Below are 17,127 nucleotides of genomic sequence, written 5' to 3' on the forward strand. Positions count from 1 at the left end.
TATGACCTAAAAAAGTCAAAAAATTAAAAAACTAACTTTTAACCCAATTGATAAAATAGGCCTTATAATTGAGATTTCAAACTAACATATCACCCGTGCTATGCATGTGCTACAAAAATAATTTTTAAATTAAATAGTAATATAAAATTTATTTTAAATGTATAGAAAGATAGTTTAAAATGAATTAAATTTTAACCATTTCATTAGAATATATATATATATATATATATTGCAGTTGTTATATCATTAATTATATATATCAAATTCTTAATAAGAAATATATGTCATAATCTAATTGGCAAAAATAGAAAAAGTACAATAAATTACAAAAATTATATTTATGATAAAATAAAAATACATGTCTTCCTATAAGTTTTTCAATTTTATTTTATTTTATATTAAAGTTTGTCCAATTATACATAGCTAAAAATTTCATTCATATTTGCTATTTCAATATTTTTTAATTACAAATAAATAATTTTTATTTGTACTCTTTTTTTAAATCTCAAATTAGATTCAATTTATATATGGTTAATTTCTTTAAGAGGAAAGCACAAATCCCCTTTTTGTTTAACCGAAATCTCTTGAAGTATTTGTTTTGAAAAACCTATGATCATCAGGCTTTTGATATATCATTTATCTAGTGATCGAGAAATGCAACTCGATTAGGGTTGAGCCAATTATTGTAATGCTACACTCACAGCTACAAGAATTGGTTCGGTTTAAATCCCTTCTGCCTTAAATAATTCGTACACATCTTTTTCGTCGCCTTTTGTGCAGTAGGGTCTTTAGACACTTGAGTTACTACACCTCCACGGGTTGGTATGATATATACTCCATTACTCATACTTGATTGCTTGATATATCCATGCCAGTAGGGAGGGAAATACTTAATTCCCTTCTCTTTTTGAATATGGAATTCCCTTTCAACTGTGTCTGTGTGTGAGAGAGAGAGAGAGAGAGTGTTTTTGCTATTTGCTACTTTCCTGTTCATAAGTGCTGTGGATCACAAACATACTTGTTGGCTGTAAAAACGTCTTCAATGTCAAGAAGAGGTAACAAATAAAAACTTCAAATCTATTTTGTTGATCTCTAGAGCTCGTTTGGCATAAAAAAGCCAAAGACATTTTGACTAAAATAGTTACAAAAAGATAAAATATATTTTTAACCTAATAAGACAAAATATCACATCCAATTTATAATCATTTCATTTTTTTCTCATAAAAATCAAGAAAGCCAAAAAATCTATCTCAAACGAGACTTTTTAATCTCAGACTAAAATAGTCAAAAAGTCAACCTCACATTCCAAACAAACCCTTAGTCTATTTGAAAATCCATCACGTAAGGGTTTTTCCAGTCATAAAAAATTATGACATTCACATTTCATCATAGATGGCCTAGGCGGTCCTAGGCTTTAATGCAACAATGTTTTCTAATGAGTAGTTCAAGTATATTAACAGCATGGGCATTTTATGAAACAAATGTTCCAAAAAAAAAAAAAAAACATAGATGCAAAAGATTTTGACAACTGGCCATCATCTTGTTAAAATATAAACCAAAACACAATATGAAGCAAGAACAACGTTAAGGCCTTGTTTGTCATAACTAAAAAAAGTCAAAAAATACTATCCTATTTAAGTCACATCATCTTATTTAAGTCACATCACCTCTCTACCACATCATTTCAAACCCAATCTATATCCAACCCATATTTAATAAAAAGTCAAAAAGTACACTTATTTAGATCATCGCAAACCACTCCTAAATATAAACCAAAACATGAAGCTGTACAAGAGTTGTACGAAGCAACCATCAAATGGCAAAACGTTGAACATACAAGTATAAAATGTTGGGTATGTAAAGAACTTGTCAACGGTTTTTAGATTATTGTCAATACTTTTAGATTGAAGAGTGGGTACATTCTTGATCTAAGAATGGGGGGTCAGCCGAGCCATCCTCTGGGAGAATCACCAGGCAAGATGGGAGCAGGAGGAATTTCTTCCATATCCTCTTCAGACTGTTCAACCTCCAACGCAAGATGTATTAAATTAGTTATGTCCATTGGCGGTACAATCTCAAGTTTGTGATCTGGTGTGTGCTGCTGATTAAAGCGGCCCGGAAGCTTGGAGGAACTATTATAGCAGCCTTCACAGAGGTCAAAGCCAATTCTCTCCTTGCAGTCTTTGCATTTGTAACGCTCCCCAATTATCGGACACACCTGCATCAAAATGATAAGGAAATTTTTACTGATTACTGGTTTTTAGTGAAAAAAATGAGAAGATTTACACGTTTATTTGATTTGGAGGGCCTTGCACAATCTAGCACCTATAGATGTGTGGTCAATGGTCAATGGTCATGTGCCTAAAGACCAAGTAAAGAACTTCAAATTTCAAGTTGGACATCTTTTTGGGAAAAGCTAAGCACACACCCACTCTCACTCTCATTCACAGTGTCTGTGAGAGAGGGGTATGTGGGAGTGAGAATGGGTGTGCTAGTATGCACCATTGCATATTTCCACCAAGTATCACCCTACATGAACGACATTCATTCCCCCCACTCTTTACTATGCTCTTGGTCATCGCAAGACAATCCAGTCCAAATTTACGTCAAATGACCATGATGATAATATATAACAATATAGTTTTCCAGCTTGTGGTCTTGCATTCAATTCTAAGTTCTTCCCACCATAATGATATTAATAAATATGCGACTTTGCAACATGTTTGTGAAAGAAACGATGAAATACACTAATGGACGTCTTAGTTCTAGTGAGCAACTAGTGATGGTCATCCAATTGTACACCATTAAGAAAAAGCCCCAAAAGGGAGAAAAAAAAAATGTTTTAGTCAGCAATTACTATGTTCTTCTTAACATATGCTCCATTTGACAAGTGCCGGAAAGAACAAAACTCCTTATAACAGAGTCACCACAAGACATGCTAGCAAAAGGTATTCATAGTGATTATCAGGTTTCCAAAGTCATGCATTTAATTTGTCTTCCAAATTATAGAACCACCAAGCAAGACAAAATAGGCCTTACCCCACAATAATCACAACCAATTCTGAAATGAACCTTGGGTCCTCGGCTAGACAACATTGATAGGTAATCCGTGGTAGGTAATGTTGATAGCCAGGAAGCATTTTTCGGGGCTTTTGTTGAACCTGCCACTAATTTATAGATCATATTAGCAGCAGCAAGGTTTAATCATGCAAAAAATAACACCGTGGAATATAAATGGGCAACTAAAATCTAGGGAGTACTGTTGAATAATCCATCAGTATCGGCAGGGGAATAAGTAAAATATCATGTTGACATCGGTACAATTATCTCCCAAATATTATGCAATTAGTTTAGAGTCCGGAAGTCCTACTTTGCCCGATAAGTGAGGCTAAGGGGTGGTCACATGTATCTCAAGTTTGCACTATTGGGCTAGGTGGAAGGGGCCTTCCTAGATCGGTTCTTGGTTATCAATATATATATATATTGTGCAATTAGAAGTATCCTAAGATCAACAAAAATACGATGTAAAGAAGCAGCTAAAACTTAAAACATACATGTTGGTGGACTCCCATTCTGACTAGCAGACTGTTTGGATGCAGCCTCCTTTCTTAATGCATATTGTTCTGAGAACTGCTCCTCCAAGAAATGCTTCAGTACCAAACAAACTTTTGGGTTCCCATTTGGATGTGCACTTGGACATACTTGACACATGGGGTCCTTGTCGTCAGGACTGATGATACAAGTTTTACAATATACTGCACAAAGGAAGACAACAGACCGACATTTCATTACATAATTTTTCAGACTTCAACTGTGTACAATGACGATTTAAAGTAAAGTTTACCATGGCCACAATTAAGAACTACAGGTTGATAGAGCAGTTTCTTGCATATAGCACATAGGAAATCAGCAATAAGCACCAGCTTGGAATTTTGCTGTTTATTGAATTTATCTCCCAGCATACCAATTTGTCCAAAGGGCACATTTTTAGTGGCTTCAAAAGTTGATTTTGCAGGAATGGGTGCAATAGTACTTTCTGATTCCCCTTCTACTATAGAACATGGTCCTAAACTAACATTATTGCATGAACTGGTAGTAGAATGTGGGGGAACACCACTGTGGATATATGGCTCTTTGATAGGTTCTGATCCAGATAAACAATTATCAAGCTGGGGAGAGAACTGATCTGATATCTTTTCTTCTTCTGAAACAATGAAATAAGAAAACATAAGAAATTGCGTTAGAATACCAGATCGTTGAGAAAGAATGAATTTAACACAAATCAATGAGTATGAGCTTGAACAGCAACAGGGTTAACACAAGATGCATAATCAGTAACTGAAGGGTTTAGAAAATAAATGCATTAATTATAAATAATGGTCGAATAAAAAAAAAGCACATCAGTTTCTATATAGGTTTTGCTACAAGTGAAAACAACTGTTAACTATAATAAAGTTTGATAGTACTACTGGATCATTGGGAATGACTTCAAAACAAATCAATTACTACAAACTTGAACAGTGACGGGTGTAATCACGAGAAGCATAATTAGCAACTACAGCATTATAAAATGAGTACATATGTACATATAGCTGTCAAATAAAATATATCACATCACATCAACTTTAACATAAATTTTCTTACAAATCAAAACAATTGTCAAATGCAATCAGATAATACCAGGTCACTAAGAAAGAATGACTTTCCCACAAATCAACCTACAAGCTACAGCAATTCAAAAAAAAAAAAAAAAAAAAAAAAATACTTAGAAGCTACAACAACGGTTGTTATCATGAAATGCATAATTAGTACTGAAAGCATTATAAAATGGACACATTAATCATATAAAACTGTCAAACGGAAAATAGAACAATTTTTACATAGGTTTTCTCACAAGTCAAAAACAACATCCATGTTACATTGCTATACAACATACATAATCCAGAACACAATAATGTGAAAAACATACGAAAATATCTTCCTACAATCTCTGATATATCTATTAGTGAATATTCCACAGAAGTATTCACTTGGAAAAAACTTGCCTATTCCAACCCAAGAACAGAACCAGGTTCAAACTCACCTTGGTTTAATGGAGAATTGGCAGAAGGACGCAGAACCATCATTTTTTTTTTTTTGATAACTCGGTATCCAGCACATTGGACTGACTAATTTGGCGGACCAATCCCACCGTCCACTTGTGGGGGTCCCAATTAAAGCCAAGGAAAAGCCCTATTTAGATTGGCCCTAAGAAATTGTTTGCACCTAAGAGGTTTCGAACTTAAGACCTTGAAGGGAGCACACCCTCAAGCCTAGGCCAACCAGTTGAGTTTTATAGAACCATGATGCTTGCAAGCAATTGGTGTCACTTGGTGCAGTCCGTGAACACAATCATTTCTTGTTCTATAAATTCAATTATTACTGTTCATTAAACTACAAAATTTACTAGAATATGTTTCAAAATTGAGAAAATAAGTTCCAAAATTTAGCACCACTTTCATTCTATATTTTGCTTTTCCATTGAATGCAGCAGGCAATAATTGTATTTAAAAAAACAATAAATAAATAAAACACTGCACTCAAGCATACATGCATTTACTAACATCTTTAACAACTACGAGATAAAGGGTATTGACAAGTACTCATGATATCTGTTATCCCAGATACTGTAAATTTACTGCAAATGAATTGCTTTCTTTGCTTCCATAGGAGTGTTTATAAGTCTAATATCATTAGTCCCAAGGTCCTAATATAGAAGGTCCTTCAGAGGCTAATTGAACTGCCATCTATGACTCACATACTCAGCAACTAGCTGTCACTAAAATACCATGAAGATCACAATTACCAACTTTCCAGCTATAAATGTAGTCATAATGGCTAAACGTTCAAATTATTTTGCTGTCAAGCACCCCGCCACACAACTTTTTAGACTAAAATACTACAAAAGATTTTTTTTTTAATTAAAAAAAAAAACATTTTTTTCCTTTAAAGTATAATAGATTTTTTATGCAAATAGAACAAACTTTTACATCTCTGGCATTCACAATTGTAGGCAATTTCCCATTCCTGTAAAGCATAAATGGACATATATTTCACATTTATAAGTGAAACTAATCATTTATGCAAAATAATTTGATAAGCATAAAAACCAAACGTTCACAACACACCTATCACTTGTTGTTCCCTTCTTTTATAAGCTATTGGGTATAACTTCAAAAGCAAGGAGTGCAGTAATTGACAGATACTAGGGAAATGATTGTATGGATGCCGACAAACTGGACAGTGTGACACCAGACAAGAATCCATGGTTCTGAAGACACACCAGAAGCAAGAAATGTGGCCACAGCCTGCAAACATGGGAATTGTACTTTAAAATTAAAGAAGGAATAACAACTGATTTGTAGTCATTGTAATGCCTTCTTACGCAACACAACAGGCTTGTAGAGGAGATCCCTGCAGACCAAAAGGAAATTGCCATCAAACAAATTATTCCCCAGAATAAAAGATAACAATATAGGTTCAGTTAGTGTGCATCTGGATGTCCCTTTGAATTTCAATGGCCCCATTGTGTTGTCTATGGTTATTGAAGTAAGTAACACCTAAGGTGGGGCAATTGGAAAAAAATAGGATACTTCACCATGTTTCTTGGTATATGAATGAATTTAGGTTTTCTTGAAATGACAATATTGTTTGTAAGACAATAAATCATTTTCCTAATTGCTAAATCAGGCAAGGATCAAAACTTTCTTTTGTTTCCATCAAGATTGTAGAAACATTTCCATTTAAATGAACTGCAACAAAACATGGGTGAAAAACAAATTTCACACGCCTCCATTGTAACAAAGAAAAAAATGGTTGAAACGTAAGTAAAAAATTTCCCATCCATGTTGTTGATTGTAACCAAAGGTAGTGTCACGTTTTCCATTTTAGAGAAAAGAAATATTCACTTTGTTTGGTTGTTGTTTTTCAAACTCAGTTTTTTGAAAATTTAGAATACTTGTTTGGTTATTCAGAAAACTAAACACACTTTTCAAAAATGCATTATTGCAAATTGAAGTTTCCCTCTAATTTAAGGAGACATAAAATTTTGAAAAAAAAAAAATTTGTCACATCAAAAACTACTCTCATCTTAGTTATATATATATATATATATATATGTACATGCTATATATGTATAAAAACATAATTTGATATGTAGTCATGTATGGGTACATATCCTACCATTAAATGTGAGACTTTATCATAAAATTTGCACTCATTTCAATCACAGAAAATGCAATTTTTTTACAAATTAGCTTTAAAGAAAAATCATAACTTACAAACTTTTGCAACATGAAGTACAAAAAATTTGGACATTTTGTTATGCTAATTACAGACGATGTTACACACGTGTGTGTAAGAAACTCACTCCCAACTAAGATATAACATCTCAAACATATATATCTCAAAGAAACAACAGAAAAGCAACAACCCAAACTTAATTTTATACTTTATATTTAATATTTATTTATACTTAACAAAGACAATTTGTAATTGACATCAATCTCTAATATTTTATTCATTTTTTAAGACATATATTACTACTAAGCAAGGGAAAAAATTGTTATAATATATTAATATATTTAATACATAAGATATAAAATATATACATGCTCTTATAGGCGCTCCCAACCTTAGAAACACCGACACTTCTATGGAGGAAGGGTTTCATGTCAAACATCCGTGTTAAACACCAACGCTCCTTTTTTTTTTTTTTGATCAGCGAAAGTTAATTGTTAGTTGTTAGATTAGTACACATGGGAGTTAATCTCCCCACCCTTGCAAAGTACCAAGTGTTTGTCTTCTTAATTCAACTTTCTCTTAAGAATAGTTAACCCCATGACCTCTCTCTTAGGAACTAAGCCCTTAGGAGAATCATGGTGGCCAACTAGGCTAGGCCTAGTTGGTTAAACACCAACACTCCTTGAAGCCTCCTCAAAGGTGTCCCAAGACTTTTCAACGTATTTTAATTTAAAAAAATTAAATTCATAAAATTGAACACTTCTTGAACTCTCTAATCTAAACATATCCTATGTGATTAATCTCTTCATAATAACAATGTTATGCATTCTTCGGAACACAATTTATGCACTCTAAATATGTTTTGCAACATTTATAAGGCAAATACATCTTGATATTATAATGTTATGTAATTATTTTGCACTCTTTAGCATGCAATTAATACAAGAATGTTATCTTGATATTTAAGTTATAAAATATATCACTTTTTAATTTAATTACTATTATGTCACATATTGTTCGTTACCTTTGAATTAATTATTCAAATATTTAAATTTGCAAATGTTAATGTTAAATTTATAAAAATATACATTTTAAACATGTTCCCAAGCATGTTGTCTTCCATTTTTTAAAAATTGACATGTCGGTGTGTTCATGTCACGTTGTGTTGTGTCACGTATCTGTGTTTGCGCCACTTAGGATGTTTACTTCATGTATATTACACAGTTCATTCCTTTGGTCAATGTTGTACTTAACTATAATAATCCAATGCCAAAGTCAATTGTAGGCTGTTTGATACTTGTTTTGTAATGTAAAATAATGGTTTGTATTATTTTCAGGGCTTATTTCCAATTGTATTTACTCCTCAACTCCATTCTACTCTCCTCAAGTGGAGCAATGAGCAGGCAATATCCAATTGAACAATTACTTTTCTTATATCCACTATCTAATAAATCTCTACTTTATGCTTCCGTGTGCTTTCAAGTTTTTTTGGTGCTATTTCCAGTGCATTTCAGAAAAGTTTCCCTACTTTAGAACACTACAATAGAACTTCAGAAGTGAAATTTTGAGATCTAATCCTGTTTTTACTTGGAATGATTTGTTCATCTCAATGAGATATTCAAGTGGCAAGAGACATCTGATAGTTCCCATAATAAAAGATATATACAAGCAAGCTACATACTCTATCAAGTAATAAAATTAATAGTCAAAAGACGACTCAAGTGCTGTATCTATTTGTTGGGATCTGGGATCCCGCCCAAGACCTTATAGAAATCATTGCAAGCAGAAAAACACACCTACACACAAGGAGACACAATATTTTACGTGGTTCGGCCCAATGCCTACGTCCACGGGAGAGTAACCGGTTATCACTATACCAATGAGGAGATTACAGAAAGATTACAATAGAGGAGGAGCTCACACTCTCCTCACTCAGCCACTCACCCGTCTCCCTCGCTCACACCGAGAGAGACGGTCTCTCCGCCTCACATCTCTCGCACTCTTTGGTTCACGGTTTTCTTCCTCACTCACTTACTCACTCTTTGGCCTCTCCTCTCAACCTCCATTTATAGGTGAGGGAGTAGGTGGGAGAGCCTTTGGGCAGCCTCCATCCTTGACTCTTCAAGATGGTTGGTGGCCGCCAAGGTGGACTTTGGTTGGTTGCCTTCCCATTGTTGCCAACCAAACTTGACTTGGATGATCACCCCTTTCACACATGGGTGAATTCAACAAATCACCCCCTCAACCCATGTGAGGTGATCCACTGCACACACTGCTGCTAATCTTGTCACGCCCAAATTCAACATAGTCTGCATCTCTTCACTGAGACGCTGCATCCCCTGAAGCTAGAGATAAAACACCAAAGATACAAGAGGAGGAGGGAATCCGACATCCTCAACTCAACTCACACCACTCTCTGATTTGGAGAGAGCCACTGCTCCTATCTCCCACAGATCTCTTCCATGCTTCCTGTCTCGGATGTCTATACCTGCTATCCTTGAACTTGCGCAACCAAGATATCCGACACCCCCTGATTGGATGTCCTGCACCCCCTGCTTGGATGCCCTTGACTATCATGCAACTCCTTGCATGATGAACACTGGAGCAACTAGAAAACTTCAGAGTTTGACACATCAACATCCTCAAGTTTCCTTGCTCGGAGCTTATTTCTGAACAACCAGCCTTTGCCCTTCTGCACTTCTGAACAACCTCCTGGCGTTTCCACATACGCTTGTTGTCTGTGCTGCAATCCCTGATGTTCGGTTCTGTCTCACTTGTCCGTACTGATGTTTGACAGTTAGCCCTTCTGTCAAGACAACTTCCACCGGTCTGTACAAGTTACCACTATGCAACTCCGTGCATAGTGCTCGCACCCATGGCTTCTGGTCTCCCTGCGTCAAGCTTGCTTGAGAGATCTGCATCAACTCTATCATCTGCTGCCATGGAACTAAAGAAACAACCATAGAGAAATAAGACTTGCCACTCCTTGGCACGCACTCTTGCGTTTTACCTGTCTCAATTTCTCTGTCTGGAAGTTCCTGTGAACTGTCAACAACCCGCTGCTGCACACTTTTCTCGCGCCTCTGTACGACACTCTAGCGTACCCTTGCACTGTTGCACGTCTGCAATTGTACTTCTGCGCTTAGTATGCTCCTCTGCAACTATTGTTCTACATGTCCACATACCATTAGTACCTTCTCGTATACAGTAGCTCCAACAGCCACAGTATTTCCCTGAGCCTGTACTGGTTGCCAAATCATCTATCCGTCGATGAATGGTCTTCTCTTTTGATTGAACCAGATCCTCCGATCACCTCAACAACCAGGAAAGTTCCCAGGAAAGACTGGTGGGGTCACAACCGGTCCCACTTAAGAACCAGTCTCCTTAGACAGTGTCTTTTTGACAGAACTTTCCTAGACCTTTGATCTTGAGATAATCATGTCTGCAATCCTCTGATCGCCCCTGACCAATCCTGATCTCCCTCGATCTGCCATTTGATCAAGCCTGATCTCCTCTGGTCTTCAATGATCTATCTCAATCTGTATCTGGTTGTCCAATCTGGTCAGAATCTGCCCATTCTAACATCTTCAGTGAATCCGCAGCGTTCCACAATATCCGGCAACCTTCCTTCGAGTATTGAAGATGACAAACACCCATGTTTTGACAATCTTTCCAAGCCGTTCAGAATTTCACTATTCTGTCCTCGCGGTTGCGTCCGGAGCGGTCCGTTTAGCTAGAACCAACCTTCGCTGCACTTCCAGGGACCTCACTGAAAACTTTCCCCGAAAACTGGGCCACACCACAATTTTCTGAAAATTCTGGGCCAAATTGTAATTTTCAGAAGTTCAAGGAATATTCCGTGTACCAACGAAATATTCCATCCACTGTCTCTAACGCTGTCTGCCACTCTAATCTGCCTTCTTTTTACAGAAACTCCGTCTCCAAAATCTGACCGTACGGATGTGTCCGGAATACTCCAAATAGTCGGAAACCACTATTGGATCACCAAAAACGGACTCCAAATGGCTTCGATCTAGCCAAAACATTTTGTACGCCTCAGATCTGCGGCTGCACCGTAGCCGCGAAACACAGGATTCTTCCTCCTGCGGATGACGTGGCAGATGACGTGGCTGCTGACGTGGCACGCGCGTGCCTTACACGCGCCTCTCCCACTCGTCTTCTTCCTTCATCCGCGCGTGGGGCGCGTGCATGCGACTGGGCCGACGCGCCGTCTGCCTTCACGGCGCGTGGGGCGCGTGCCGAGACTGGGCCTCACGCGCCTTTTTCAGGCGGCGCGTGGGGGCGCGTGCCAACTCCTCTGGGTGTCTGCTTTATATGGTTGGACTCCTCTTCTCGAGCCCTTGCTCCTGGTATGCTCAAAACCTGATTTCGAGCAACTTGATTTCTGGGCAGTTTCGAACACCACGCTGTTTTTGTTCCGAAACGCCACCGACGAGGCTCTGATACCACTTGTTGGGATCTGGGATCCCGCCCAAGACCTTATAGAAATCATTGCAAGCAGAAAAACACACCCACACACAAGGAGACACAATATTTTACGTGGTTCGGCCCAATGCCTACGTCCACGGGAGAGTAACCGGTTATCACTATACCAATGAGGAGATTACAGAAAGATTACAATAGAGGAGGAGCTCACACTCTCCTCACTCAGCCACTCACCCGTCTCCCTCGCTCACACCGAGAGAGACGGTCTCTCCGCCTCACATCTCTCGCACTCTTTGGTTCACGGTTTTCTTCCTCACTCACTTACTCACTCTTTGGCCTCTCCTCTCAACCTCCATTTATAGGTGAGGGAGTAGGTGGGAGAGCCTTTGGGCAGCCTCCATCCTTGACTCTTCAAGATGGTTGGTGGCCGCCAAGGTGGACTTTGGTTGGTTGCCTTCCCATTGTTGCCAACCAAACTTGACTTGGATGATCACCCCTTTCACACATGGGTGAATTCAACACTATTAAGATCAAAAGTTGAAAAGAGTCACAACCGATGATGTAGAGTGTTGCTTCTAAATCCTGTATCAATTTGTGTTTGCCTTGTACACACAAATTTCTTATCCTAAAATCAAGACATATATATATATATATATATATACCTGTATAAATTTGTAGTAACAAAATGCAAAATTTTAAATATTGAATTGAGTACAATTTCTGATAAAATTTGTAATCAAAGATTTACAATTTCTTTCTCTTTCCCTTGAAAGATCATAGCATTAATACACTAAAATGGCAACGATGCCAAGGGAAACCTAACTTATTCACAAAATTTCGAACAAAATCCCCAGGATGCATTGAAACCAGTGATTTCACAGCTCAAATGTGAAAATAAACAAGATAAGCAAGGCATCGATGGCTATATATAGGAAAAATGAATATCTAAACCAAAAGCATTGAATTTGAGAATATAAATTAGGAAAACAAACATATGCACGTATATATAGAGAGAGAGAGAGAGAGAGAAAGAATAGGACTTACAGGCAAACGCAACACTGAAACTCATCAAGAATTTCCTCTTCGGCTTCAACAACAGCCGCATTTTCCAGCTGATTGTTCATTTCTATATTGTTATCTCGATGTAAAAATTATATATATATATATATATATAGAGAGAGAGAGAGAGAGAGAGAGAGAGAGAGAGAGAGAGGGTTTGGTTTGGTTTGGCATTCACGTCATCGATGGGGAGGAGAACGAAGGTAAGGTTTGCTATATTCTTGGCGGTGGCCTCGAAACCCAATCCAATCCAACCCGTTTTTGCAGCCCAAACCCAATTCAATTTCTTTTTAGATCCTCTATCTCTTGGTTATTGTTTTTTTTGTTCAAATTTCACTTTATTTGTTTCATGTGCAGTTTTTTTTTTTTTTTAAAAAAAAAAATCTATTTATTTATTTATTTTTTAATTAAAAGGGGTAAAGTAATAGGCCTTGTTTGGGAATATGTTATTTTAGTAACTTTTTGATTTTTTAGTTAAAATATGAGGTAAAAAAAACTAGTATGTTTAGGGTGACTTTTTGACTTTTTACGAAAAGATGTGCAAAAAATAGAAAGAAAATGAAATCTTTGACTTTTTGGTATAGGTTATAGGCTTTTTACCTTTTTTTTAATAACTTTTGAGCTTTTTGGCTAAAATGTTAATTTGCCAAACGAGATGTAAATGATAATTCAAAAGAATAAAGTGTATTTTGTTACTGGTATTTTATCGGGGCTTTTCCTAAACTAAGCTGTGATACCCTAAGTATTTAATTAATACCATAATAATAATAATAATAATAATAATAATAATAATAATAATAAATAATAATAATAACGTAACAACCTTAACTTATGAGCCAAGGTTAAGTTTGGCTAGCACCTAGAATATAGGTTGGCCACATGGAGGCAAAAATGAGATAATTAGTAGACCATAGGTTGTCCATGTGGAGGTTAGGGGAGCTAATCAAAAGATGGTAATTCGATAAATGCACCACGTATAATGGGTGGGTGACACACCCGTAATTAGCTTGATTATAAATAGCGAAGTGAATATTAGCAATCGAAACAAAAAAAATAAAGAAAGTTAGTAAGCGAAGATAAGGGAAACGGAAATCGAAAAGGAAGAAAAAAATGGGGGATTCGATATTAAGGTGAATTATATTATAATATGTTTTAAATATGTCTTGAGTTACTATAATATATTTTACGAATATTTTGAGTTACCACAATTTATTTTAAATAATTTATGTTTTATGGTTACGTCAATGTTTCAATTACATAGATTATTTTCTGAACTCTATTTACTTAAATTGAAATCCATGGATATGTCTGTCTAATTTTTAAAAATTATTTGACAATGATTTTGTAAACAATTATTTTTTGTAAGTACTACCACGGGAGTCTCATGCCTTGGGGGACTTAAATAACCATTGGTCCCTATTTGATCACTTTGTGGTCCTCTGTTTGTCATGGATCCATTGACCCCTGTTCTGATCGTTGCTCCAGTAACCCATATTCTGTTCTGTTCTATACCGTAATTATAGTTATTTACGTAATTTTTATTTCAGTTTCTACCACTTAAATATTTATACAACTTAAATTATATCAATGTTTTAGCTTAAATAACTCTCCATGGTTATTTTGTGCCCCTATATCACAGTATAATATTTCTCACTCTGCTATGTGCTTATAGCTGTTATCCCTTTCAGGTGATGAGACTTAGCAGGATCAAGATGGGGGATAAACCATAGTATTTTCTTTTTGTACTATCTTTATTTCTAATTGGATACCTGGAATAAAATAAAAACCCAAATGACTATGTTTGTTTGTTTTTTAATAAACATTTAGTATCCAATTATTTTTTATTTTAATTTATTTAACGTATCTGCCTGCGCTACGACTACAAAATTATTAAAATTATTTTATTTTTATCTTGTTATAACGCCTAGCCTTTGGGTAGTAGGTTTGGATTGTGACAAAAGTGGTATTAGAGCTTTACAAAAACACAAAAAAAACAAAAAACAAAAAACAAAAAACAAAAAACAAAAAACAAAAAACAAAAAAACAAAACCCTGAGTGTCTATTAATATATATATATATATATATATAGTCATAAAATAAAAATAAATAAATACTATATTTTGTCCAACATCATAATTGTTTAATTATATATATTGTCATAATATAAAATAAATAAATAAAATATTGTGTCCAACATGATTTAAATAAATATTGGTTAGGCTAAGTTTTCCTGTGTTGTAGGACATGACACACCAGGAAGAATTGATTTGGTTCGAGAGCCCCAAGGAGTGCATCTGGCCCTTAACTTATTGGAGGGATGAGGGGACTCAGAAAGCACTATCAGACAGTCTCACCCCGACCTTGACCGACTCATGGGGAGGCCAATATATTTGCAGGCCGATCTTGACGAGGACTACCTGTTTTGGAGACTTAGCCGGGCTAGCATCCGAGAGAGATATATTGGGTTGACGCACATTGTCGAATTGGTACATCCACTTTTCTTGGTTGCTTCCTTACCTCCAGGCTTTGCCGAGAGGAAAGAGAATATATACCCTAGTAGCCACATTCGTATTACAACACCTTTTCCACAGCACATTGTCCAGATCCCAACTATAGACTACATTGACAGTACCACATACTTAGAGATGCATGTGCGACTCATTGGGCGGTAGTTATGGGGATATGACCACGGTGTACTAGTTTACATGGTCCAGGTAGTTTGGGGCTGTTTTGGGTTTGAGCTCAGTGGATGAGTTCCTGTAACAACCTCGACCCATGATTAGCGCTAATTTGTGCTTAGTATGCCTAACAAGTAATTAAGAAGAAATCCTGAATTAATTACATGTGCATTGCATTATTTTGTGTTTGTATCTGTTTAACGTAGAAAGATCTGTTCATATTTTTTTTTATTCGGTTTGCGAATCGAAGGCCTTATCGGCAACCGAGTCAGAAATTGACTTGATTTATATACTATTTGGAATTTTTAGAACATTATGGTAAGTTCAATTAAAATTCGATTCGGAACTATTTAAATAGATTAATTTGATACCCATGTGATTAGCCTTAATTAACTATCATTAGGTAAGCCTATATAAGGCACCTTTTTGCCTCCACTCATAACTGTGAGAGATAGAGGAGGGGAGAGATTAGAGTTAATTTGAAGCCAAGCTAACAAGAACTAAAGGAATTGAAGGGAATTAGAGGGATTAAGCAAAAGAACACTAGCATTTGAGGAATTGAGGACTCTAGGTAAGGAATCAAACTCTTAGTTATGTAATTAAGTTAGATTTTACAAGAATTCAAGTGAGATAAATGGATTGACAAGAGAATCAAGTTAGAATTTGGGAATTGTAAGTCATTCCATGCATGCATGTCCATATCATGAAGTTTTGAAGTTGTTTTCATGAGAGTGCTCATATGCATGTTCATATTTTGTTTGTAGTCTAAGAATTCACCATGTTTTTGAGTTGAATATTTCATTTGATCATGTTTTAGGAAGCCATGAACTCAAATTATACATGCATGTCACATTTATAGCATGTTCCTACATTTCAAGTTGAATTTTGCACAATTGGTAAGCTATTTGGCCATGATTTTTTGAAAAGATCCTTAATTCATGATGTATTATGAACTTCTAAGTGTTCCTCAAGTTTTGGCCCAGGAAAAAAAAAATCAAGTTTTGATGCTTAAAGTTTGAGTTTTGAGCTTTGGAAGCAAATCTGGAAATTCCAGAATTTTGCATCCACACTCGAGCGTAAGGAGTCCACGCTTGAGCGTAGAGTGACCACTTTGAGTGCGTGTACTTCCGCTCGAGCGACCAGAAGTCCACTCGAGCATGAAATGCATACTCCCAGAAGTTCATGTGTTTTGCAGATCGCTCGAGTGAAGGTCTGGGTCTCATGCTCGAGCGGGGGTCGAGCGTCCATCAAGCATGAAAATAAAGCAACCAGTACTTTTGTCAAAGTTTGCAAACCGCTCAAGCGAAGGAAGTTACGCTCGAGCGTACCCTCACATTTTGCATGTCCGCTCGAGCGAAGAAAGCTACGCTCGAGCGTAGACCCTGTTTTTGGCAAGTTTTGAAAAATATTTTCAAGTACATTTTTGCATCCTCATTCCATCCTAGGCATTCCTATGCCAAGATTAAAACACTAAAATGAGGTTAAAGGCTAGAAACATACGAAGGACAAACGAAATAAGTTATGTACAATTCGAGCGTGTGTTTTAATATATGTAACTGTCATGTTATGTAGGTCACGCGCCTCAAGTTAAGTGAATTACCTACTTTACTCATCTATTTGGAGTCACCAGTTATCTGTGAATAATAACTTAGTAAAGCTATGT

General features: G+C 36.2%; 1 protein-coding gene across 4 annotated transcripts; it reads right to left on the minus strand.

Moving 5' to 3' along the window:
• Window positions 1–1,682: 1,682 nt before the first annotated feature.
• LOC145788829 (E3 ubiquitin-protein ligase PRT1-like) lies at window positions 1,683–13,051 on the minus strand. Of its 4 annotated transcripts, none has more exons than XM_082875245.1 (7): window positions 12,772–13,051; window positions 6,425–6,453; window positions 6,168–6,347; window positions 3,845–4,204; window positions 3,555–3,755; window positions 3,040–3,167; window positions 1,683–2,218 (listed from the first exon to the last, which is right to left on the minus strand). In XM_082875245.1, exons 1-7 carry the CDS (start codon window positions 12,849–12,851, stop codon window positions 1,943–1,945), a joined length of 1,254 nt encoding a protein of 417 aa, XP_082731371.1. In that variant the 5' UTR covers window positions 12,852–13,051; the 3' UTR covers window positions 1,683–1,942. The 4 variants fall into 4 exon arrangements, with proteins under 4 accessions (XP_082731371.1, XP_082731372.1, XP_082731374.1 ...); XM_082875246.1 differs by having other exon boundaries at window positions 3,040–3,161; window positions 12,772–13,015; XM_082875248.1 differs by lacking the exon at window positions 6,425–6,453 and having other exon boundaries at window positions 3,040–3,161; window positions 12,772–13,019.
• Window positions 13,052–17,127: the final 4,076 nt, after the last annotated feature.

The sequence above is a fragment of the Camellia sinensis genome, chromosome 6 (genome assembly GCF_055761805.1).
Source record: "Camellia sinensis isolate YWXY chromosome 6, ASM5576180v1, whole genome shotgun sequence".
In the NCBI taxonomy this organism is placed as follows: Eukaryota; Viridiplantae; Streptophyta; class Magnoliopsida; order Ericales; family Theaceae; genus Camellia; species Camellia sinensis.